Source organism: Pristis pectinata, chromosome 14, assembly GCF_009764475.1.
Source record: "Pristis pectinata isolate sPriPec2 chromosome 14, sPriPec2.1.pri, whole genome shotgun sequence".
In the NCBI taxonomy this organism is placed as follows: domain Eukaryota; kingdom Metazoa; phylum Chordata; class Chondrichthyes; order Rhinopristiformes; family Pristidae; genus Pristis; species Pristis pectinata.
The window spans coordinates 50,782,104-50,805,730 of NC_067418.1; the positions used below are offsets into that span (position 1 = coordinate 50,782,104).

General features: G+C 48.8%; 1 protein-coding gene across 1 annotated transcript; it reads right to left on the bottom strand.

Moving 5' to 3' along the window:
* Window positions 1-635: 635 nt before the first annotated feature.
* On the bottom strand, window positions 636-22,891 carry LOC127577632 (alpha-N-acetylgalactosamine-specific lectin-like). Its single transcript, XM_052028973.1, has 6 exons — window positions 22,775-22,891; window positions 22,628-22,698; window positions 18,329-18,483; window positions 16,590-16,730; window positions 2,642-2,756; window positions 636-817 (listed from the first exon to the last, which is right to left on the bottom strand). The coding sequence occupies exons 2-6, from the start codon at window positions 22,680-22,682 to the stop codon at window positions 741-743; spliced, it is 543 nt and encodes a 180-aa protein (XP_051884933.1). The 5' UTR covers window positions 22,683-22,698; window positions 22,775-22,891; the 3' UTR covers window positions 636-740.
* Between the last annotated feature and the right edge of the window lie 736 nt (window positions 22,892-23,627).

Genomic DNA, 23,627 nt, shown 5'->3' on the forward strand with positions numbered 1-23,627 from the left:
TAAACTAAAGCATATGCTGCTTATTCAGTGAGTAAGTGAGAACTGTTGTCCTTCAGGCCTATGAGTTGAACATCTCACTGCAGGTGAAGTTTTCCTGCTGCAACGTGACGATGTCACTTGGGGAGTTTGGACTGGAAATGGGGTAACTGGGCAAAGCAAAATCCCATTGAAAGGTCAGGAGTGGAAATTTCCAAGTGGCATCAAGACTCCCAGAATTCTTGGCAAAATTGCCCAATTCCCAATTGCCCAATTCCCAGTTAACTATTGAACAGACATTGGAGGTTTTCTGCCAGTTGTGCAGAGGAATTTCTGGACTCAGTTCACCTTCTGCAGCCCAGCCACAGTATTGTAAAACCTCGTTCCCTGCAACTATTCCAGTAAATCCCCTCTGTACCCTCTCCAGAGCCTTTGTTTCACTCCCATGCACGGTTACCAGGACCCGACACACTAGGTGCGGCCAAAGGTAAAGAGTTAATTTTGCAAAGTCTGCCGCCTTCTCCTCAGTGCAGCACTGAGTGCAGAGATTGGGGGTGGGGGGGGGGGGTGGGGGGGAGGAAGCAACAGTGGGACAGGAAGGCTGCTAGAAACTGCACCAAACACACAGCTCAAGATGCAATTCTCTTTATTACTGGCTGAGAAGCTAAGTGAGGACAGTCACCACAGGCAGTGAGAGCGGCTTCAGAGGAATTAAGACACTGAATCCACTGCTGGAAAGTATGAGTGGATGGTTCTGGAATCTTCTAACCACTTCGCAGTTTGTAGGAACAAACAAAACCAATTTTCATTTCACAAGGTGCATCATTCCAAGCATGGTCACCTTGAAGCAGGGAAAAGAAACCTGTTAGTCAGGGTAAATTCTGGATATGTAAAAAAAATGCTGGAAAACACTCAGATACCCGGGCAGCGTGTGCGGAGAGAGAAACAGGAAGGTCATTGACGGAAATGTTATCTCTGTTCCTCTCTCCATAGACGCTGCCTCACCTGCCGAGTATTTCCGGCATCTTCTGTTTTTCATTTAGTTTAAATGTTCCATTTATTTGAGTCAGTGTCTGTGAGCCATGAATATTCCCCGACTCTTGATCCGTGAGTTTGTCTTGTAAATAAAGGGAGTCACTTTCTGTTGAGGTGCAGTGTGCGGTCAGAGTGTGTGTTGCTGAAAACTGACACCTCACAATGTTCACTGGGGGTTTGGACTGTTCCAGACTGAAGTGGCTGGGCCCACCCTGGGCTGGAACTCCCCGTGTGGGCTGGACAACACGCCTGTCCCATCAGAGATAAACTGAGCCCTCCCCATCCCATGGAGCTCACACACTGGGAGCAGAGTCTGGAATCTCCGGAGCTGGAACTTCTGCAACTGATTTAATTTCTAAATCTGGGAATTTTACACCCGTGCACATTCCCATATCTGCAGCATTACACCCGGTGTGTGCAGAATTAGGGTGTTCCCTTGTACGTGGAGCACAGAAACAGAGCACTCGGCCCACGGGATCTGTGCATGTGTCGCTGCTCGACACCAGCCTCCCCCCTCCCTTCATCTGAGCCCATCAACAGGTCCGTCTGTTCCTTTTTCCATCTCCCTCCCCCTTAAGTGCATCTGTGCTCTGCCTCGATTACTTGTGGTCCTGAGCTCCACCTGCCGCCACGCCCAAGTCAAGAAGATTTTCCTCTGTTCTCTCTTTGATTTATCGGTGACTATTTTACACTGATGACCAGTGAACCTGGTTTCACAAACAGGAGGAAACATCCTCTCTACATTCACCCTATAAATCCTTCACAGTGAGAACGGCCCCTGGATGGTCACCCCTCAATCTTCTCTCTTGTGGAGAACAATGGGCAGGTACTGTAGTGTAGCGGTTAGAGTAACGCTATTATAGCGCCAGTGTCCCAGGTTCAACTCTGGCCACTGTCTGTAAGGAGTTTGTACATTCTCCCCGTGTGTCTGCGTGGGTTTCCTCCGGGTGCTCCGGTTTCCTCCCACATTCCAAAGACGTACGGGTTAGGAAGTTGTGGGCGTGCTATGTTGGCACCGGAAGTGTGGCGACACTTGCGGGCTGCCCCCAGAACACTCTACAGAAAAGATGTATTTCACTGTGTGTTTCGATGTACATGTGACTAATAAAGAGATCTAAAAACAAGCCCCAGCCTCTTGGACCTTCCCTGCCTTTGTGTTTTGTGATAAGTTCACCGCTCCAATGCCTCTCAGTATTTTATGTAACGGTGAAATAGAACGGTTCACAGTACGGCATGTCTGGTCTAACAGAGGTTGAGCAGAATGTTTCTGCTTTTCATTTTTATTCATCTCAAAACAAATCTCAGGACATACTTTTCACTTTTATGGCTGCGTTCAGTTCTTTCTTTATGTGCACTGTCACACTGTACCTTCCTCTAACTCCAGTGTTACACCCCTTGTACATTCCTCCTGCACAGTTACACTCAGTATATGTTCCCCAGACCCCTGCATTACACCCCATATATCCTGCTGTAACTGCTGGGCAGTCAGTCCAGTTTTGTCGAGCACAGGACTCATGGGGTTGGGTCACTCCCTCTGTGTAACAGCTGGCCTGTTGAGATAACCTCCTGTTCAATACTGTGTCGAGAAACAATTTAGAAGAAAGTAACTTTTCTGTCACATTACACTTACAGAAATGATGAATGTTCACACAGTCTTCGTTGATTTTTTGATAACTATTAGGCTCATTCGGAGCCCAGTTTCTGTAACTGTACGTAGATCCATCGATCCATGTGAAAGTCCCTTCCTGTGGGATATAAATCAATGATTATCTCTGTGGGAATGCTGAGTAACCTGCCCCTTAACGGTACAGGGAGGAGCTGTACCTGAGTCGGAGTCAGACCAGAATACAAGCAGCCAGGACAAATGGGGAAGTGAATGAGATTTTAAGTGATGGACTGGCAGGGTGGGGAAATCTCATGGAAGTAACAGAATCCTTAGAACAGAAGAAACCGGATCAGAGAGAGGAGGTCAGGGAACAGGAGTAATGGTAACTCAGACACTGAGGGAGAAGGCAGTCACTGAACACAGATACAAAGCCTGATCTCTCAAAGACAGACGGTGAAACAATTCAGGAAGGAACTTAAACCACCTGCAGGGCAATGAACACAGAATCCCAAACCAAACAGGAAACGGAGGCAGTAAGTTGTAGCATAGATCCAGATGTGTGTGAGGAGGAGTGGAACACTGAGCACATCACCCACTCCCCCCACCCCACCGCCCCACCTATGGGGACCAGCCCAGATCAGGAGCACATCTGGAATATTCACTTTCCCAGCCCCAGGACTAGAGGGGCTTTGAGTGTGTCTGAAGATTTAGTCCGTCCTTTCCTCAGGGGAGTAAATATCCCAAACTGTTACAGTCCTTCAACAGTTTAATTAAATTCAACATTATCACTTCTCACTCTAGAGAGCAGAGATCGAGTTTGTGAATCAATGCAGAATGTAATAGTTACAGGAAACTTTTTTGAAGAAACAGTGCAATCAGCAGGTTGGGAATTCCAACAATCAGAGATTCTTAATTTATACAATTACAACTATATTTGCAACTGCTGTCTCCAACATCCAGAGACGTTTCACAAAATGACGAAATACTTAAAAGCATAAACTTATTTTAGTAGAAATACAGAGCTCATCAGAAATCTTAGAATTATCTGGACATGAAGATATACAGTAAGGCACAATATTCATCAGTCAATAAGATAAGCTTTGCCTCAGTTCCCTGACTTGGTGGAAAACCACGAGTTGTACTCACATTTGGGAAACACTTCAGCCCTTCAAAGTGAATCTGAAAGCCTTGGGCTGAATATTTATTTTTCAGACTAACTTCCATGAGTTCCTCAATGAATGAATGTCGAATCTTGTTTGAGGAGTGAACTAAGTGTAATGTTATTCTGCTGAATTTATTGCTTGATGGTATGTTGAACAATAGTAGAAAACAACTCTCTTGGTTTTGGTTTGGGCAATGAAATACTTTTGGGCATGAATGTTCTTTTTTTAAGCAAATCCGCTTTAAGCAAATCTGTGGGCCAAGTCAATCATCCTTGAGCGTATGTTTGCCCGGCCAATTTTACTTATATTCTTGTCGGTTCAGTCAACTGTGACACAGTGGTGCAGCAGGTAGTGCTACTTCCTCACCGGTCCAGAGACGGGGGTCAATCCTGACCGCCAATGTTATCTGTGTGGAGTTTGCACGCTCTCTCTGTGACTGAGTGGGCTTCCACCAAGTGCTCCGGTCTCGGATGTACCGCTAGTTTAATTGGTGACTGTAAATTACCACTGGTTTAGGTAGGTAATAGGAGGAACAGGGTGAAGTTGATGGCATGTGGGAGAAAATAGGTTGCAGGAAAATGAGTGGGAGAATGGGATCAATGGGACGGCTCTGGGAGCTGACGTGGATTCAGTAGGCTGAATAGCCCCTGATTTTGTACCGAATTATGAAACTAGATCCTGGAGCAAAGTCTGCTGTTGCTGTCATTGTTTTCATAGATTTGATTAGCCAAATTTTTTTTAAAGTTTAGTTTAGTCATTTTCCATTAAACAATGTTTGAAATGTTTCCCTGAAGATTTAATGATAAGGATTGCTTGCATTTGTAGCGGCTGCTACCGCGATGTGAAAGCAAGACACTAGTTGGTGGGCTGCAGAACAAAAACTGATTTATTTTCCCGCCTTGCGCGGGCCTTTTAAGAGGAACGATTCCCGCCCACCGAAAACAGAAATGACGTATGCGCTACGTCATCAAACTTTTCCCGCACGCGGGTTCTCCCCATCGCTCGTGGAAGACGAAGGCCCAACGCCATCTTGGGCCTCACCGCTCCGACGACGCGCGACCCAACCGCTAAGCCAGTTCCCTTGCTCGGACGGTGAGTCACTACACAACCCCCCCCAGAACCGGCAATACGGTCCGCAAGGTTCGCGGACTGTGCTAGCTGTTGCTTAGGAGGTCGGCCTCTGTGTCGCAGTGTTGGGACCTCGACCGGTTGTTGTAGATTTAAATGGGCCGGTTTGAGGCAGTCCATCATGAAGACCTCTTCCTTGCCCCGAGTGTCCAAAATAAAGGTGGACCCATTATTCCTGATGACCCGGAACGGCCCCTCATATGGTCATTGCAACGGTGCCCAGGGTGTGCCCCTTACAGTCTCGTAGTTCCTTGGGCTCACAGGATGGGGCTTGACCATGGGAATCGGTGCCAAGCTGCCGAGCCTCTTGCGCAGTCTTTCCAGGACTGCCGTGTTGTTCCTCTTGGCCCCAAAGGGCGGGTATGAAATCCCCTGGGTTCAGCTGATGAAGCATGGAGATCTTCCTTGCGGGCAGTGCGTATGCCGAGCAGGACCCAAGGCAGTTCGTCGACCCAGTTAGGACCCTTCAGGCGGGCCATCAGGGCTGATTTCAGATGGCGGTGGAAACGTTCCACTAACCCGTTTGATTGAGGATGGTAGGCTGTGGTGGTGTGCAGCTGCGTCCCCAGCATGTTCGCTAATGCAGACCAGAAGCTGGAGGTAAACTGGGTGCCCCTGTCTGAAGTGATGTGGGCCAGAACACCAAAACGTGAGATCCAAGTTGTGAGCAGAGCCCGGGCACAGGAATCAGTCGTGATGTCGGATAGAGGGGTTGCCTCTGGCCACCTCGTGAACTGGTCCATGATAGTAAGGAGGTACCAGGTTCCTCTTGAAACTGGCAGAGGACCAACGAGGTCGACGTGGATGAGGTCGAACCTTCTATGGGTAGGCTCGAACTGCTGTGGCGGGATCTCGGTGTGTTGTTGGATTTTTGATATCTGGCAGTGCGGACAAGTCCTGGCCCACTCACTGACCTGTTTGCGCAGGCCACGCCAGATGAACTTGCTGGCGACTAGTCGAACAGTTGATCTGATGGACGAGTGCGCCAACCTGTGTACCGAGTCGAAAACGCGTTTCCGCCAGGCTGCAGGAACTATAGGGCGGGGTTGACCTGTTGCGATGTCGCAAAGGAGGGTCTGCTGACCTAGACCGACTAAGAAATCTTGGAGCTGCAGGCCTGAGACTGCGGTCCTGTAGCTGGGCAGCTCGTCGTCGGCTTGCTGTGCGTCAGCCAGGGCCATGTAGTCGACACCCAGGGACAGGTGGGTCTAGAAAGCGCATCAGCAATGACATTGTCCTTTCCGGAGACATGTTGGACATCCATTGTGAATTCGGAAATGTAGGACATATGTCTCTGCTGACGAGCTGACCAGGGATCAGAGACCTTGGAGAAGGCGAAGGACAAAGGCTTATGGTCAGTGAAAGCGGTGAAAGGCCTGCCTTCTAAAACGTACCAGAAATGCCGGACCACCAGGTACAGCGCTAGAAGTTCCCGATCAAAAGCGCTGTATTTCAGTTCAGGTCGTCTAAGGTGCCTGCTGAAAAATGCCAAGGGTTGCCAACGGCCTTCGATTAGTTGTTCCAGTACCCCACCAACCGCGGTGTTGGATGCGTCCACCGTGAGGGCGGTTGGGACATCTGTCCTAGGGTGTACCAGCATTGCAGCATCTGCCAGAGCGTCCTTGGCCTTAACAAAGGCAGCCACAGCCTTGTCGTTCCAGGCAATGTCCTTGCCCTTGCCAGACATCAGCAAGAACAAAGGACGCATGATACTGGCTGCTGCAGGGATGAACCCATGGTAAAAGTTGACCATCCCCAGGAATTCCTGCAGGTCTTTGACCGTGTTGGGATGGGCAAAATGGCGGATAGCGTCTACCTTGGAGGGTAAAGATGTTGGTCCTTTGCTGGTGATTCTGTGGCCGAGGAAATCGATAGAGTCAAGTCCGAATTGGCACTTGGCCGGGTTGATAGTGAGGCCGAAATAACGGAGACGGGAATACAGTTGGTGGAGGTGGGAAAGGTGTTCTTGGAGGTCACGGCTGGTGATTAGTATGTCATCTAAGTAAATGAACACGAAGTCCAGGTCTCGGCCTACCGCATCCATCAGCCGCTGGAAGGTCTGCGCAGCGTTCTTAAGGCCGAATGGCATTCAAAGGAATTAGAAGAGGCCAAATGGAGTGATGAGCGCAGTTTTGGGGATGTTGTCAAGGTGGACTGGGATTTGGTGGTATCCCCGAACAAGGTCCACCTTGGAGAAGATACGGGTCCCGTGTAGGTTCGCCGCAAAGTCCTGGATGTGAGGGATGGGATAGCGGTCCGGGGTGGTGGCGTCATTCAACCTGCGGTAGTCGCCGCAGAGCTTCCACCCGCTGGTGTCTTTGGGGACCATGTGCAGGGGGGAGGGCCAGGGGCTGTCTGACCTGCGAAGGATCCCCAGCTCCTCCATGCGGTGGAACCCTTCCTTTGTCAGGCGGAGCTTGTCTGGAGGTAGTCGTCATGCTCGGGCATGAAGGGGTGGCCCTGTGGTAATGATGTGGTGCTGCGCCCCGTGTTTGGGCATCGAATTTGTAAACTGAGTTGCCAAAGCCGAAGGGAACGCAGTTAGGAGCTTGGTGAACTTGTTGCCAGACAGGGAAACAGAGTCCAGGCGCAGGGCTGGCTTCTCCCAGGGGGTAGGTTTGGAAAGTTCTGGAGTGCACTAGCCGCTTCCCTTGCAGGTCGACTAACAGGCTGTGGGCCCGAAGGAAATCGGCTCCCAGGAGTGGCCGGGCAACGGTGGCAAAGGTAAAGTTCCAGGTAAAACGGCTGTCGCCGAATTGTAATTGAAGTGTATGGGTACCGAAAGTCCGTATCGTCGTGCCGTTTGCGGCATTGAGTACCCGACCTTGTTGCCTGTTACGAGTGTCGCAGCCAGTCGAGGGCAAAATACTGACCTCTGCTCCAGTATCGACAAGGAAACGATGCCCAGACTGCTTGTCCCAAACGAATAGGAGGCTGTGTTGGCGGCCAGCCGCCGTAGCCATCAGCGGTGGCTGGCCCTGGCGTTTCCCTGAAACTTGCAGGGTGGGCGGCCTCTGATGGTAGAAACACAGCTGGTCGCCAGTGTTGTCGTCTGTGTTTCTGGGGTGTGGTCGCTCGGTTTGCTGGGACCGTTTAGGTAGGTGTTGGGCTCGCGGCCTGGCGATTTGGCCGACGGACAACCCGCTCTCACGTTTGGCCTTCCACAGGATGTCTGCCCGGGCGGCTACCTCACACGGGTTCCTGAACTCGGCGTCAGCCAACAGCAGGTGAATATCATTGGGTAGTTGTTTGAGGAAGGCCTGTTCAAACATTAGGCAAGGCTTACGTCCCTCAGCCAAGGCCAGCATTTCATTCATTAGGGCGGATGGGGATCTGTCCCCCAGGCCATTGAGATGAAGCAGGCGGGTGGTGCACTCGCGACGGGAGAGGCCGAAGGCCCGAATCAGAAGGTCTTTGAAAGCCGGGTACTTATCCTCCTCCGGAGGAGACTGGATGAAGTCTCTGACCTGGGCGGCTGTCTCCTGGTCCAGAAAGCTGACCACATGGTAGTACTTTGTGGAGTCGGAGGTGATCTGCCGTGGTTGGAATTGTGCTTCAGCCTGGTCGAACCAGATGCTGGGCTGAAGTGTCCAAAAGGTGGGCAGCTTGAGTGCCACTGTGTTGGTTGCTGCTCTGTTGTCCATTGTGAGGGTCCAAAATCCGTTTGGACTGTCAGGGTCACCAATGTAGCAGCTGCTACCGCGATGTGAAAGCAAGACACTAGTCGGTGGGCTGCAGAACAAAAACTGATTTATTTTCCCGCCTTGCACGGGCCTTTAAGAGGAACGGTTCCCGCCCACCGAAAAACGGAAATGATGTATGCGCTACATCATCAAACTTTTCCCGCGCGCGGGTTCTCCCTGTCACTCGGGGAAGACAAAGGCCCAATGCCATCTTGGGCCTCGCTGCTCTGACGACGCATGACCCGACCGCCAAGCCGGTTTGCTTGCTCGGTGAGTCACTACACATTATTTTCATTTAAGAAGATTCATGTGATTTATTTCAATTTCATATCCCCACAATCTCTAAATTCTCAGTTTTGAAATTCCTTCACAGCTGCTCAGTAACATGGTGCTGCACACCAGCCTTGCCCCAGTGTCCTTCTTACATTTGTGAACAAAAAGTGTATCAGCTTCAGGAGAAGGATTAAACGAAACCTGAATGCATATAGAGGATCAGGTGGAATGAAGGGAAATGTGAGGGGTGTGCTGATCAGAGATAATACCACAGCAGTGCGAAAACAGGATATAAACAGCTGAGCAGACACGTCAGTGGGGAGATCAGGGTTCTCACCAGGTTCCACTGTCAGTCGAAATATTATATTTCCATATTTAGAGTCTACGGCGCTGATTCCATCAGCGTTCTGACTCCTGGAACACATCTTGAGTGCAGAGCGAGTTGCCAGTGCACAAAATAGTGGAGGTAACTTCTCAAGGGATCGAACTGACAAGCAGAGAAGTTGTGTAAAACTTGGATAAAACCTTGGTGAGACTGCACTTGGTCTGGTCTTCACTTTATGGAAAGGGTACAGAGACACCACTGAAGGTGAGAACATATTTCCAGGGAAGGTACCAGAACTGACCGGTCGTACTAATCAACAAAGGTTGAGCAAACCTGATCTCTGTCATCCATCAGTGACTGAGGGTGATCTCTCTCTCTCTCTCCCTTCTCTCCTTCTCTCCCTCTCTCCCTCTCGTCTCTCTTTCTCTCTCTCTCTCTCTCTCTCTCTCTCTCTCTCTATCTCTCTCACTCTTCCCACCCCCCCTCCCCCCCAACCCCCCCCCCCCCCCCCCCCCCCCACCCCCCACATAATGCACAGTTCAGGATACGTCTGTTCTGTTACTTAATATCTGGCTAGTTGGATATTCAGGGAGCCAGGAGCCATCCCTCACTGTAACAAAAGAGGTATACTTTGGGTGGGTCTGGGAATTTGTGCTCGTAAGCTTTTGGACCAGTCACCAGTATTAAATATTCAAAGAGATTCTGCTAGTTGGGATGTGCTACCATTGTAAGTCTGTAATTCTGCAAAGTTACCTGTCAATATTCAAAATGTTAAAGTTAAGTAGGTGATTATATCCATTGAAAGTGCAGTTAATCATTTATTGTTCTCTTTGTGTTCAAAAAGTATAAACCGTTGTTTCAAGAGAGTAGAACTAGATTCTCTCCAGGAGATCTGCTGTTTTGCATAAAGGCTTTAATATCTCCCAGTTATAGCTTTTGTGTAGCTTAATTCAGTCAGTCACAACACTATTTATGCCCCTCATGACGTTATGCACCTCAATAAGGTCACCCCTCAGCCTCCTACCCTCCAAAGCATAAAGTCCCAGCCTGTGCGACATCTCCCATAACGCAGGCCCTCGAGTCCTGGCAACATCCTCAGAAATCTTCCCTGCACTCTGTCCAGTTTAATGATGTCTTTCCTATAACAGGGTGACCAAAACTGTGCTCCAAGAGCAATCTCACCAACGTCTTGTACAACTGTGATGTAACGTTCCATCTCCTACACTCAGTGCCCTAAATGGAGGCCAGCGTGCCAAACGCCTTCTTCACCACCCTGTCAACCTGTAATGCTGCTTTCATTGAACGATGTGCCTGTACTCCTATGTCCCTCTGTTCTACAATACTCCCCAAGGCCCAACCAATCACTGTATAAGTGCCACCCTGGTTTGACTTCCCAAAATGCAGCACTTTGCACTGATCTGAATTGCGCAGGCGCGGGAAGAGAGCGGAGAGTCAGCCGACCCGGTGAGTTTTTTCTCTCTCCATTTGCTTAGGGTCTTCAACCATAAAAGAAGGGTAGGGTCTAGCGGAGCGACTGTCATCGGAGTGGGCTAAAGTCAGAGTGGGATATTAGAGGCTTTGACTCAAGAGGCTTCACCGAGGAGAGGCCGAGGCAAGAAGGGTAAGTTTGTCCTTTTATTATTGGTGCTTTGGTCTTAGGTTCCCTTAGCACAGTGTAGGCAGGATGGCAGATATGGCAATGGAAAGCTCCTCCTGTGGGATGTGGGAATTCAGGGAACTTGATGGTCTCCCTGATGACTGCACCTGCAGGAAGTGCAGCCAACTTCAGCTCCTGAAAGACCGGATTGAGGAGCCGGAGCTGGGGTTGGATGAACTGAGGGGCGTCAGGGAGTCCATAGACAGGACTTTTGAGCAGGTGGTTCCACCCAGAGGGCAGGATTCAGGTAGTGGATGGGTGAGCACCGAGAGAGGTAGGGGGAGAAAGTCAGTGCAGGGTCCCCCTGTGGCCATTCCTCTCAGCAACAAGTATACCCCTTTGGATACTGCTGAGGGGGGTGACCTATCTGGGCAAGGCAGCAGCAGCCAGGCCATAGCACTGTGGTCAGCTCTGAGGCTCAGAAGGGAAGGGAGAAGTCAGGCAGAGCAATAGTCAGAGGGGACTCGATAGTCAGGGGGACAGACAGGAGATTCTGCAACCGCAACAGAGATGCCAGGATGGAGTCTTGCCTCCCGGGTGCCAGGGTCCTGGAGGTCTTGGAGCGGTTGCAGAATTTTCTTAAGGGTGAGGGTGAGCAGCCAGAGGTCATGGTGCATATTAACCATAGAACCATAGAACCATACAGCACAAAACAGGCCCTTTGGCCCACCAGGTTGTGCAGTCCATCAAAACACCCTCACACTATCTAACCCTTTCCTCCTGTGTATCCCTCTATCTCACATTCCTCCATGTGCCTATCCAACAAACTCTTGAACCTGTCCAATGTATCTGCCTCCACCACTACCCCAGGCAGTGCATTCCATGCACCAACCACTCTCTGGGTGAAAAACCTCCCCCTGACATCTCCCCTGAACCTCCCACCCATAACCTTAAAGCCATGCCTTAAAGTATTGAGTACTGGTGCCCTGGTAAGAAGGCGCTGGCTGTCTACTCTATCTATTCCTCTCAATATTTTATATACCTCTATCATGTCTCCTCTCATCCTCCTCCTTTCCAGTGAATAAAGCCCTAGCACCTTAAGCATCTCCTCATATTCCATACGCTCTAATCTAGCCATCATCCTGGTAAACCTCCTCTGCACCCTTTCCAATGCCTCCACATCCTTCCTATAATGCGGCAACCAGAACTGAACACAGTACTCTAAGTGTGGTCTAACGAGAGTTTTGTAAAGCTGCATCATCACTTCATGGCTCTTAAACTCAATCCCACGATTTATGAAAGCTAACATCCCATAGGCCTTCTTAACTGCTCTATCCACCTTTCAGTGAACTGTGAATATGAACCCCCAGATCCCTCTGCTCCTCTACACTGCCAAGTACCTTGCCATTTACCTTGTACTCTGCCCTGGAGTTTGTCCTTCCAAAGTGTACCACCTCACACTTGTCCGGATTGAACTCCATCTGCCACTTGTCAGCCCAGCTCTGCATCCTATCAATATCCCTCTGTAAGCTCTGACAGCCCTCCACACTATCCACAAAACCGCCGATCTTAGTGTCATCTGCAAACTTACTAACCCAGCCCTCCACCCCCTCATCTGTTATCTATAAATATCACAAAAAGTAGATGTCCCAGAACCGATCCCTGCGGGACACCACTCTCCTTGTACCAATGACGTAGGAAGGAGAGGGGTAGAGGTCCTGCACAGTGAATATAGGGAGCTAGGAAGGAGGCTGAAGAGCAGGACCTCTGAGGTAGTAATCTCCAGATTACTTCCGGTGCCATGGGCTAGTGAAGGAAAGAACAGGATGAGAGCACAGACAAATGAGTGGCTGGGGAGATGGTGCAGGGGGCAGGGTTTTAAATTCTTGGATCATTGGAACTTTTTCTGGGGAAGGGGAGAGGTAGCACCTGAACCAGAGGGGAACCAATATCCCGGAGGGAAGGTTTGTTCCTGCTACTGGGGAAGATTTAAACTAGCTTTGCGAGGGGATGGGAACCGGAACAACAGATCAGTAAGTGAGAGAATGGGCAGGAGGGCTGATGTCAGGGAATGTAGCATTAGGGAGATTCCTAATGACAGATGTGATGGGACCAATGGTCTGAAGTGTTTGTACTTTAATGCTAGGGGTATTATGGGCAAGAGTGATGAACTGAGAGCACGGATCAGTCCACGGAAATATAATGTTGTAGCCTTTACAGAGACTTGGTTGAGGAAGGGACAGGATTGGGTGATTGATGTACCAGGGTCTTGAACTTTTAGGAAGAATAGAGAGGGGGTTAAAAGAGGGGGAGCAGTTGCAATACTAATTGGAGATAATATATCAGCTGCACTCCGGGGAGACATAATGGAGGGCTCAGATGCAGACTCTATATGGGTAGAACTCAGGAATAGGAAGGGTGCAATCACTCCCTTGGGAGTGTACTATAGACCTCCCAATAGTCACCGGGACATTGAGGAACGAATATGCAAACAGATTAGGGAAACGTGTAAAAATTACAGGGTTGTGGTCATGGGAGACTTCAACTTCCCTAATATAGATTGGGTCCTTTTTAGTGCAAGGGGGTTAGATGGGGCAGAATTTATCAGGTGTATCCAGGAGGGGTTCTTAAATCAAGATGTTGAAGTCCAACAAGGGGACAGGCTACTCTGGACATGGTGTTAGGTAATGAGCCTGGCCAGGTGACTCACCTATCAGTGGGTGAGCAATTGGGGAACAGTGACCACAGCTCATTAACTTTCAGGATAGCTATAGATAAGGATAGGTATAGGGCTAGCGGGAGGGTTTTAAATTGGAGCAGGGCTAGTTATGAAGGCATATGGCAGGAACTAGGTAGAGTAAACTGGGAACACCTTTTTGCTGGCAAGTCCACGTCAAACATGTGGAAAGTGTTTAAGGATCAAACACAGAAGGTACAGCACAGGTTTGTCCAAATTAGAAGGAAGGACATGAACGGCAAAATAAGGGAACCTCAGATGTCCACAGAAGTGATGAATTTAGTCAAGAAGAAAAAGGACAAGTATGTAGAGCTTCGGAAGTTAGGATCAGACAGAGCACGTAAGGTCTACAGAGAAGCTAGGAATGAACTCAGGGAAGGAATTAGGAAATCCAGGAGGGGCCATGAAAAGTCCTCATCAAGTAGGATTAAGGAGAATCCAAAGACATCTGAACCTATGTCAGGAATAAGAGGATAACGATGGAAAGGGTAGGACCACTTAAGGGTAAAGCAGGGAATCTATGTTTGGATGCAGAGGATGTGGGTGAGGTTCTGAATGAGTATTTCTCTTCAGTATTTACCCAGGAAAGGAACATGCAAGACACAGAAATTGGAATTGAGGGCACGTTAGGGCATTTAGAGGTCACGGAAGAGGTAGTGTTAGGTCTCCTAAACAATATTAAGGTGGATAAGTCCCCGGGCCCCGATGGATATACCCCAGGTTACTGAGGGAGCTGAGAGAGGAAATTGCTGGGGCCTTGACCAGTATCTTTGTGTCCTCTTTGACCACGGGTGAGGTCCTGGAGGACTGGCAGGTGACTGATGTTGTTCCTCTATTTAAGAAAAGAACAAAGGAAAATCCGGGGAACTATAGACCAGTGAGTCTCACGTCAGTTGTAGGGAAATTGCTGGAGAAAATTCTTAGAGATAAGATATACGAGCATCTAGAATCCAATGGCTTGATTAGGGAAAGCCAGCATGGCTTTGAGTGGGGCAGGTCGTCTCTTACTAACCTGGTTGAGTTTTTTGACAGGGTGACAAGAGAGATTGATGAAGGTAGAGTTGTGGATGTCATCTACATGGACTTCAGTGAGGCATTTGACAAGGTCCCACATCATAGTTTAATCATGAAAGTTCGGATGCATGGGGTCAGTGGAGAATTGGCTGTGTGGACCCAGAACTTATTTGCCCATAGAAGACAGAGGTTGATGGTTGAAGGGACTTATTCGGGCTGGAGGCCTGTGAGTGGTGGTGCTCCGCAGGGATCTGTGCTGGGACCTCTGCTGTCTGTGATGTACATAAATGACCTGGCTGAGTATGTTGATGGACGGTTTGGTAAGTTTGCAGACGATACCAAGATTGGTGGAGTTGTGAATAGTGTAGAAGACTGGTGACGGATACAGTGTGATATAGATCAGCTGCAGATGGAGTTTAACCCGGATAAATGTGAGGGGTTGCACCTTGGTAGGACTAATGTCAAGAGGCAGTAGACTTTTAAGGGCAAGACCCTTAACAGTGTTGAAGAGCAGAGAGACCTTGGGGTGCAAGTGCATGGTTCATTGAAAGTGGCTACAGGGAGATAGAGTGGTGAAGAAGGCTTATGGAATGCTTGCTTCATTAATGAAGGTATTGAGTATCGGAGTCAAGAAGTTACGATGCGTCTCTATAGAACTCTGGTTAGGCCGCATTTAGAGTATTGCGTGCAATTCTGGTCACCTCACTATAGGAAGGATGTCGAGGCTTCAGAGAGGGTGCAGAGGAAGTTTACTAGGATGCTGCCTGGATTAGAGGGCATGTGCTATCAGGAGAGGCTGGACAAACTTGGGCTTTTTTCTCTGGTGTGGCGGAGGCTGAGGGGCGATCTGTTGGAAGTGTATAAAATGATGAGGGGCAGAGATAGGGTTCCCATTATTGAGCGATCCAATACCTGAGGGCATGCATTTAAGGTGAGAGGGGGTAGATTCAGAACAGACATGAGGGGTACGCTTTTTACTCAGAGAGTGGTGATGCCCGAAATGCATTGCCTGATACGGTGGTGGAGGCAAATTCACTGGGGGGTCTTAAGAGGGGCTTGGATGGGCACATGAATGAGAGGAAAATGGAGGGATATGGACATTCTGTAGGTAGGAGGGATTAGCTCTGTCGGCACAACACTGTGTTGTACTGTTCTGTGTTCTATGTTCTGAAAGCCATTTGCCAATCCTTGGCCCATTTACTGAACTGAACTATCAGCTCTGAATTTCAAATGATGGAGCTTCATTAGGGTCGTCATAGAAAAATGTCTCCACTCGTGCACTTGTGGTGCAGTTGAAAAGCAGCGACCATAAATACAAGAGAGTCACTGATCAATCCAGCAGGCTCCTCGAGAGAACCCCTTTTCTCCAGAGTGTTCAGGATGTGACTCACTGGGGTCAGGGATCGTTGAGACAGATCAGAATCTCACATTTAAGAGAAAGACAGAGAAGCTCATGAGAGAGAAAGGAAAGTCACACTGATCGTGTTAGATGAAGGAGGGTGAGAGGAGGCTGATGTGGAGCATAAACAGGGACAGAAACATGTGGGATTTGATTTGTCCACACGACGTGGTGACACAGGCCAGACCTGTGGAGGGCAGGTAAGAGTCCACACATTGATAGATGTCTGGAGTCATGGCGAGGCCAGACTGGGGAAGGATGGCAGATTCCTTACCCTGAAGAACAACAGTGAACCGGAATGAGTTTTACATCAGTCTGAGAGTTTCAACGTCTCCATTACAGATGGTAACTTTTTACTCTAGAGTTATTGCATTTTATTTACTTGGATCCAAATTCCCCGGCAGCTGGGATGGGATTCAAACTTGTGTCCCTGGATCATTAGGATACCACCCAGTAACTTAACCACTTCACTGCCGCACCCCTGTTACTCTGCAGGACGTCACGTGTAATTCTATCTGTGAACAATGATGTGCTCCAGAGGTCCGTCAGTGTGCTGACTGTAACCCGTCAGCAGGGACTGGGGAGGGACAACAACTTCTGGTCCGTCCAGTGCCGTGACGTCCTGCAATGTAACTCGTCATCGGTAACTTTACCTTGCATCTGTCGTTCAGGCCAATCCATGCTTCTGGCTTCCCGATGTCCACGGCGCTGACCACATCAGAAATGAAACCGCTGTGTTCGCTCGAGATCACAGAAGCCAGCTCTCCGTAGTGTGTGTCTTGATCACAGAAATCCTGCAAACAAAAGAAATAATTGATCTGTTGCTGAGAATCCACGTCTTTCATCCTCCTACAGACCCCTCAGTAAATTGTCCAACCTGATAGAACAGGCCCTTCGGCCCTCCATGTTGTGCTGGACTAATTAAGCCAATGACACTGAAATAAAGAAATTCCTTCTGCATGCACGTGGTTTATATCCCACCACACTCTGCAATATTCATGTGATTATCTCAGACTCTCTTGAATACCTCTATTGTATTTGCTACCATCACCATTCCAGACAGTGCATTCCAGGCACCCACTATTCCTCTGTGTAAAAAGGACACTTGCCCCACACATCTACATTGAAGTTTGCCCCTCTCACCTAATATGCATGCCCTCTGGTATTCGATATTTCGATTCCGGGAAAAAGATACCGGCTGTCTTCTCTATCTATACCTCCTATAATTTTATAAATCTCTATCAGGTCTCCCCTCAGCCTCTGTCACTCCAGAGAAAACAATTCTAGTTTATCCAACAACTCCTGAGAACATAGGCCCTCCAATCCAGGCAACATCCTGTAAACCTCTTCTGTACTCTTTCCAAAGCCTCCGGATCCTTCCTATAATTGGACAACCAGAACTGAATGCAATACTCCACTTGTAGCCTAACTAGAGTTTTATAAAGCAGGAACATAACTTCCTGACTCTTGAATTCAATGCCTCAACTACTAAAGGCAAGCATACCATAAGCCTCCTTTACCAGCCTATCAACTAGAGCAGCCACTTTCAGGGAGCTACGGACTTGGATCCCAAGATCTCTTTGTACATCAATGCTGTTGAGGTCCCTGCCATTAACTGTGTCCTGTCCCTTTACATTTGATCTCCCAAACTGCAACACCTCACATTTGGCCAGGTTAAACTCCATCTGCCATTTCCTCACCCATATCTGTAACTCATCTATACCCCACTGTATTCTTTGGCAATCCTCTACACTATCCACAAAGCCATCAATCTTTGTATCACCTGTGAAATTACTAACCCACCCATCCATGTTTTCATCCAAGTCACTTATACACATCACAAACAGCAGAGGTCCCAGTACGGATCCCTGCGGAACGGTTCTAGTCATCGACCACCATCCAGAATAAGACCCATCGACCACTGCTCTCTGTCATCTATACGCAAGCCAATTCGGAATCCAAGCAGCCAAGTCACCATGGATCCCATTCATCTTAATCTTTTGGTCAAGCGTACCTTGTGGGACCTTGTCGAATGCCTAACTAAAATCCATGTAGACAACATCCACGGCATCGATTACCTTCGTCACTTCCTCAAAAATCTCAATCGAGTTAGTAAGAAGTGATATGTTCTTGCTCTGCAAAGCCTTTGGTGTCAAGACCAGCACTGTATGAACTCCTGGATGTGGAGTTTCCCCTAAAATCCCCAATATTTCACCCATTGATCCGACTGATAGAAACCGGAGCCCACGGCCGCAGTGAAGCGTACCCTGGAACACAAGGACTCATCACAGGCAATTCAACGAGAGGCTGTGCTGTGAGTTCATGGGAATGAACCAGCAGAGACCAATGTTCCCCAGGCCTCCCAGAGCATTCACTGGTTTCAGGGACTTACCTCAGCTTCCAACCATGTCTTCTTGTCGCTGAAAAACCGGTAACAGGAGTATAAATGGGGAAAATAAAACCAGTTTTCATCACAGGGTCCTCTGGATATTTCACGTTTTTTAAGTTCCCAGTGAGTCTCCTCCACTTCCAAGGAATTGCTTCTCCCTTTCAGTGAAAGAAAATTAGGATTTAATTCAAGTGCAATAACCAAAGCACCAGTCCCAAATAGTCACAGTTTTGCTGTTTCACAGCACCAGACCTTGATGGACACACAGAAGGTCAGGGCTGGAGGGGAGGAAGGAGCACCAGCTGTAGCTGTGGCCAGTCTAGTGTTTAATACAGTCCTCACGTCATCTCCCCAGTCCTGCTCTTGTAAAAGGGGCAAAGGGACAGATGGAGGGACTGCAGGCTAATCAGCCTGACGTGGGGAGTGGGCAAATTGTTGGGAAAGGATCTGAGGGCAAACCAGCATTTAGAGCGGTGCAGGTTAATCAAGGACAGTCAGCACGGAGATGTTAAAGGAAGACCGTGCACTTCCTCTTCTGAGGCTGTTCATCAGGATCGAACAGTGTAGCCATTAGCACAACGCTATTACAGCGCCAGCGATCGGGGTTCGATTCCCGTTGCTGTCTGTAAGGAGTTTTTATGTTCTCCTGTGTCTGTGTGGGTTTCCTCCGGGTGCTCCGGTTTCCTCCCACATTCCAAAGACGTACTGGTAGGTTAATTTGGGTTTAAAAAATGGGCGGCGCGGACTCGTTGGGCTGGAAGGGCCTGTTACCACGCTGTAAATAAAGTTTTAAAAAAAGCAGTGGAAGGTGTCGTAGCGTGATTTCTTTCAACATGGAGTGGCCGTGCCCACCAGCTACCACACTGTCTGGACAGAGTGAGGTGCTGGTCTGGTGGCAACAAGGTCCAAGTCCACTGGCGACCAGGATCTGCTGAACAGACTTTCCATGTGATCACACACACACACACACGCACGCACGCACGCACACACACACACACACACACACGCACGCACGCACGCACACACGCACGCACGCACGCACGCACGCACACACACACACGCACACACACAGAAACATACGCACATGCACACAACAATCTCACACACTCACACACACACACACACATACACGCACACTCTCTCACACACACACATGCACACACACACATATATATACACACACACCCCTACTCTGACCACCCACTCCCGATGACCACAGACACACCTTGCACACTCTTTCCCTCAGTCCCTTCTCCCTCCCTCTGACCCCTTTCCCTGATCTACCTTCCTACCCATTTTGTCCCCATTGCTCATCTCCTTCCCGGTCCGGCCGTTCCCTCTTCCTTCCCCCCCGATTCCCACACACCCACTCCACTCCGCTGCTCCCAATCCCAGCTGCCGGCTGCTCGCCCTCTCTGAGACTGAGCCCACCCCCCATTTGCCAGGTGACCTTCCCCCACCCACACCCGGTCCCAGCGGCCGTGCCCTCCTGTGTCCGCACACACTCCCCACCCCCACACCCACCCCACCCAGAAAACCTCAGGAGAATCTTCACCTGCCCTGCTGGTGCTGCCTGAGGGACGTCCCACCCTGGGTCCCTCTGTTCCGTTCCTTTCAGCCTCTCCCGACCCCCCTCTCTCTCTCTGCTAGTTCACTCCCTGGGGTAAACCAATTAGGGCCAGGGATTTGATGCTTTTTATTTCAGAAAGTGCTTTTAATTACTTTTCCTTCCTCGCTCAGAAGGCCCTTGGGTGTTCAGCATTTCCTGTACTTTGGTCCTTTACGGTGAAGAGCACTACAAGAACCTCACCCTCCTCACGCTTCACGACCAATATCTGATACCTCAGCTTTGGAGGGCGCTGTGCCAGGTCATACTGGTCCCTTCCTTCGCTAATGCCCGCTGAGCTTCAGTAAAATCTCCCTGATCCTTTCTGACACACACCTGGGATGATTTTTCCCGAATGCCCTCTGCGGCCATGAGCGGCAGTCCCAGTGACTGCTGCTTCCCTGGGTTAAGGACATTTTCTGGGGGCTGGAAATGATGCAGTTGTCTTGGTCCTTGTGGCAATCATTGACATTCAAAGGCTAAAGAGGTTCAGCTGAAGGAGTACGAGCAGGTTGGGTCCAACTTAAAATGCAGACCCACACAGGTTCACCAGCTGAGCTGTGCACAAATCACCATCGGCTTAAAAATATCAGAGTTGAATATGTAGTGTAGTGGTTAACGTAACGCTTTACGGCTCCAGCGACCCGGGTTCAATTCCCGCCGCTGTCTGTAAGGAGTTTGCACGTTCTCCCTGTGTGTCTGCATGGGTTTCCACCGGGTGCTCCGGTTTCCTCCCACATTCCAGAGACGTACGGGTTAGGAAGTTGTGGGTGTGTTATGTTGGCGCCAGAAGCGTGGTGACACTTGCGGGCTGCCCCCCAGTACGCTCTACGCAAAAGATGCATTTCACTGTGTGTTTCAATGTACATGTGACTGATAAAGAGATCTTATCTTATATACAAGAAAAGGCTGGTGTGAGGAAGATGGGTTTCTATTCAAGGAGCACTGGTCCCTGTAGTGGTGAAAGAGGGAGCTGTCCTGTTGGAATGGGTTTCACCTGAATCAATTCGGGACTAAAACTCTCAGCTGTAAACTCAGTGGTGAGAGAAGGGCTCAAGTGATGGTGAATTTAGGAAGTCAACGATGAGTATTGTCGAGGACAAGGCTGTGGACGGTGGCAAATGGAGTTTAATCCAGGAGAGTTTGAGAAAGGCATTTGCAAAGTTGGATCATGACAAGGTTAAGTGGGAGGATAGTGAGTGATGTTGAAGGATCAGAGACTTGGCAGTGAATGCCCTGAACATTATTTAAATTTTTTTTTAAATTTTATTTACAGCGTGGTAACAGGCCCTTCCGGCCCAACGAGTCCACGCTGCCATTTTAAACCCCCAAATTAACCTATCCATACGTCTTTTTTAGAATGTGGTCATCCAGCAGGTCAATGATGTGGCTAAGGATGTTTTCCTTTGATCACTGAGACGTGGAGCACAAGCACAGGAGGCTTGTGCTAGATCTGTACATCGCACCTGTGGGATAGAAGCTTGAGCTTGGCAGACAGTGTTGGTCGCCACAACGCAGGAAAAAAGTGACCGCACGGGAGACGGAGCAGAAAATGACGAGGATGTTGCCAGGACTGGGAAATTGTAGCTGGAAACAAGGATTGGATAAACTGGGAATGTTTCATTTTGAACAGAAGACATTTAGAGGAGACTTCATAGACCCATCTGAAATTGTCAGGCACCTATTGAGAGTGAAAGGAAAGGACACATTTCCCTCTGCAGTGGGATCAAAAACTAAAGGGATCGATTTCATTTAATTGCTCAAAGGGTTAGTGAGGAGATATAGGAAAATAATTTCACCCAGAGGGTGGCTGGTGTCTGGAAGAGTCTGCCTGAAAGGGCGGTAGAAGCAGAAACCCCACCACATTTAATGGTACACAGACACTGAGATGTACACTTGATGAGTTGTGACCGGCAGTGCTGTGGACACAGTGCTGTGAGGTGGGTTGTGTTGTGTTTCCACCCGCACCGACCCAATGAGTCAAGGGGCCTCCCTCTCGGAACTTCTATGAGAGTGGATCGACGGTGTGCTGTCTCCATGGTGAGTGTGTCCTTGCTCGGGTACAGAGACAAAAACGACACACTCCAAAGGGGTCTCACTCAAACCCTGTAAAGTATCAGCAAGACTTTCTGCTCCAACTTTCCTACAATTACAGCAGACACATCACTTGGCTTCCTCACTGCTCACTCTCCCTGCATGAACCTCTCCGCACTTCAGGAACCACCACACCGAGATCCCTCTTCAAAACAGCATTTACTGGTTTCTCACCGTGTAAAGTCCCTGTTTCACCAACCAAAGTACACAACCTCACAGTTTCCCACAATATTCTCCATCTGCCACATTGCTGCCTACTTGCTGAGCCTTTCCATGTCCTTTTGGAGAGACTCACTTTCCTCCTCCTTCTGACTCTCTCACCCAGCTTTACACCATCAGAAAACAGAAATGTTGCACCCTGTCTCTATATCCAATGCAGGCACAGAATGTGTCAATCACTGACGCCCAATGCTCATTCTTGAGGCAGCCCACTGACATCCTGAAAAAGGCCTGTTCATTCTGACTTTCACATTTCCATCCTTTAGACTATCGTCATCCTGTGCTCTAAGTTACCACCCATTAAACTAAGTTACTAAGTTACATCCTGTGGTACAGCCATTAAGCAATATATTTCTCCAGCTCCTGGAGTCAATGGACCTTACCTGCCATATCACTGACAAGCAGTGTGGTCAGCACCAAAACCCACATCATCATCATGTTTCTTTCCTCAAACCTGAAACACAAGAAAACAATTCATCGTTAGTGTCAAGTTTCCCAATGAAGGTGGGGATATCTGCAGCCATTCCCACCTCTCTCTCCCCAGCTGTCTGTGTCAATGAGGTCTCCAATGCCGTTTCATCCCCAGATATGAGCAGTTGTTAGATCTTGGAGGGTTCTGAAACCATTGAAATCAAACCCAATTGGTGGAACCATTCTACACAAAAATAACTTCTGAATACATATCTTTTATGTAGATTGGTCTAGATTAGAACAAGCTGAACAGGAAGCCACAGCTTCCTGTTTTGTGAGCTCCAAGTATGACTGTAGAATGTTGCACTGTCACCGAACACTGAGAAATGGGGGCTGCAGAAAACGTTCATAATCCCATTGTGTGTTAATGTCATTAGAGTTTTCAATAAATATTATCAACAAGAACAATTATGTTGCAATATTCAGGTGAATACTTCAAAAACAACAGATTATTTGCACAGACCACCTCACTCACTGTGGTGAGATGAAAAACAATCAATGATATCCCTGTTGCAACAGTTACCAATGGCTGGATGTAACTAAAGTGTTAAAAGAAGCATCTTCCTCTGTTTGGACTATCTGTTTTTCCCAGGAGTTACTGAAACCGTGTGGAAGGATGGGGAGATAATGGACTGCTTGATGCTTGATGCTTGATGCTTTACCAGGGACAGCTCAGCGAGATCCCAGCACTGACATGATGTGGGAAGGAATTCATCGGATCTCCAGTGCAGGGGGACTGATGGGCCAAATGGTCCTTTCCTTCTCTGGATTTTCTCTTGTTCCTCAATCACTTCACCCTCGAAAGACAGAGCTGGCGGTCTCTTGAGCCCATTGTACTTTCAGCTTCATCCTTAAGCCCTGGTAGAGTTATAGAATGATACATTGATACTGCACCAAAGGAGACCATTTGCC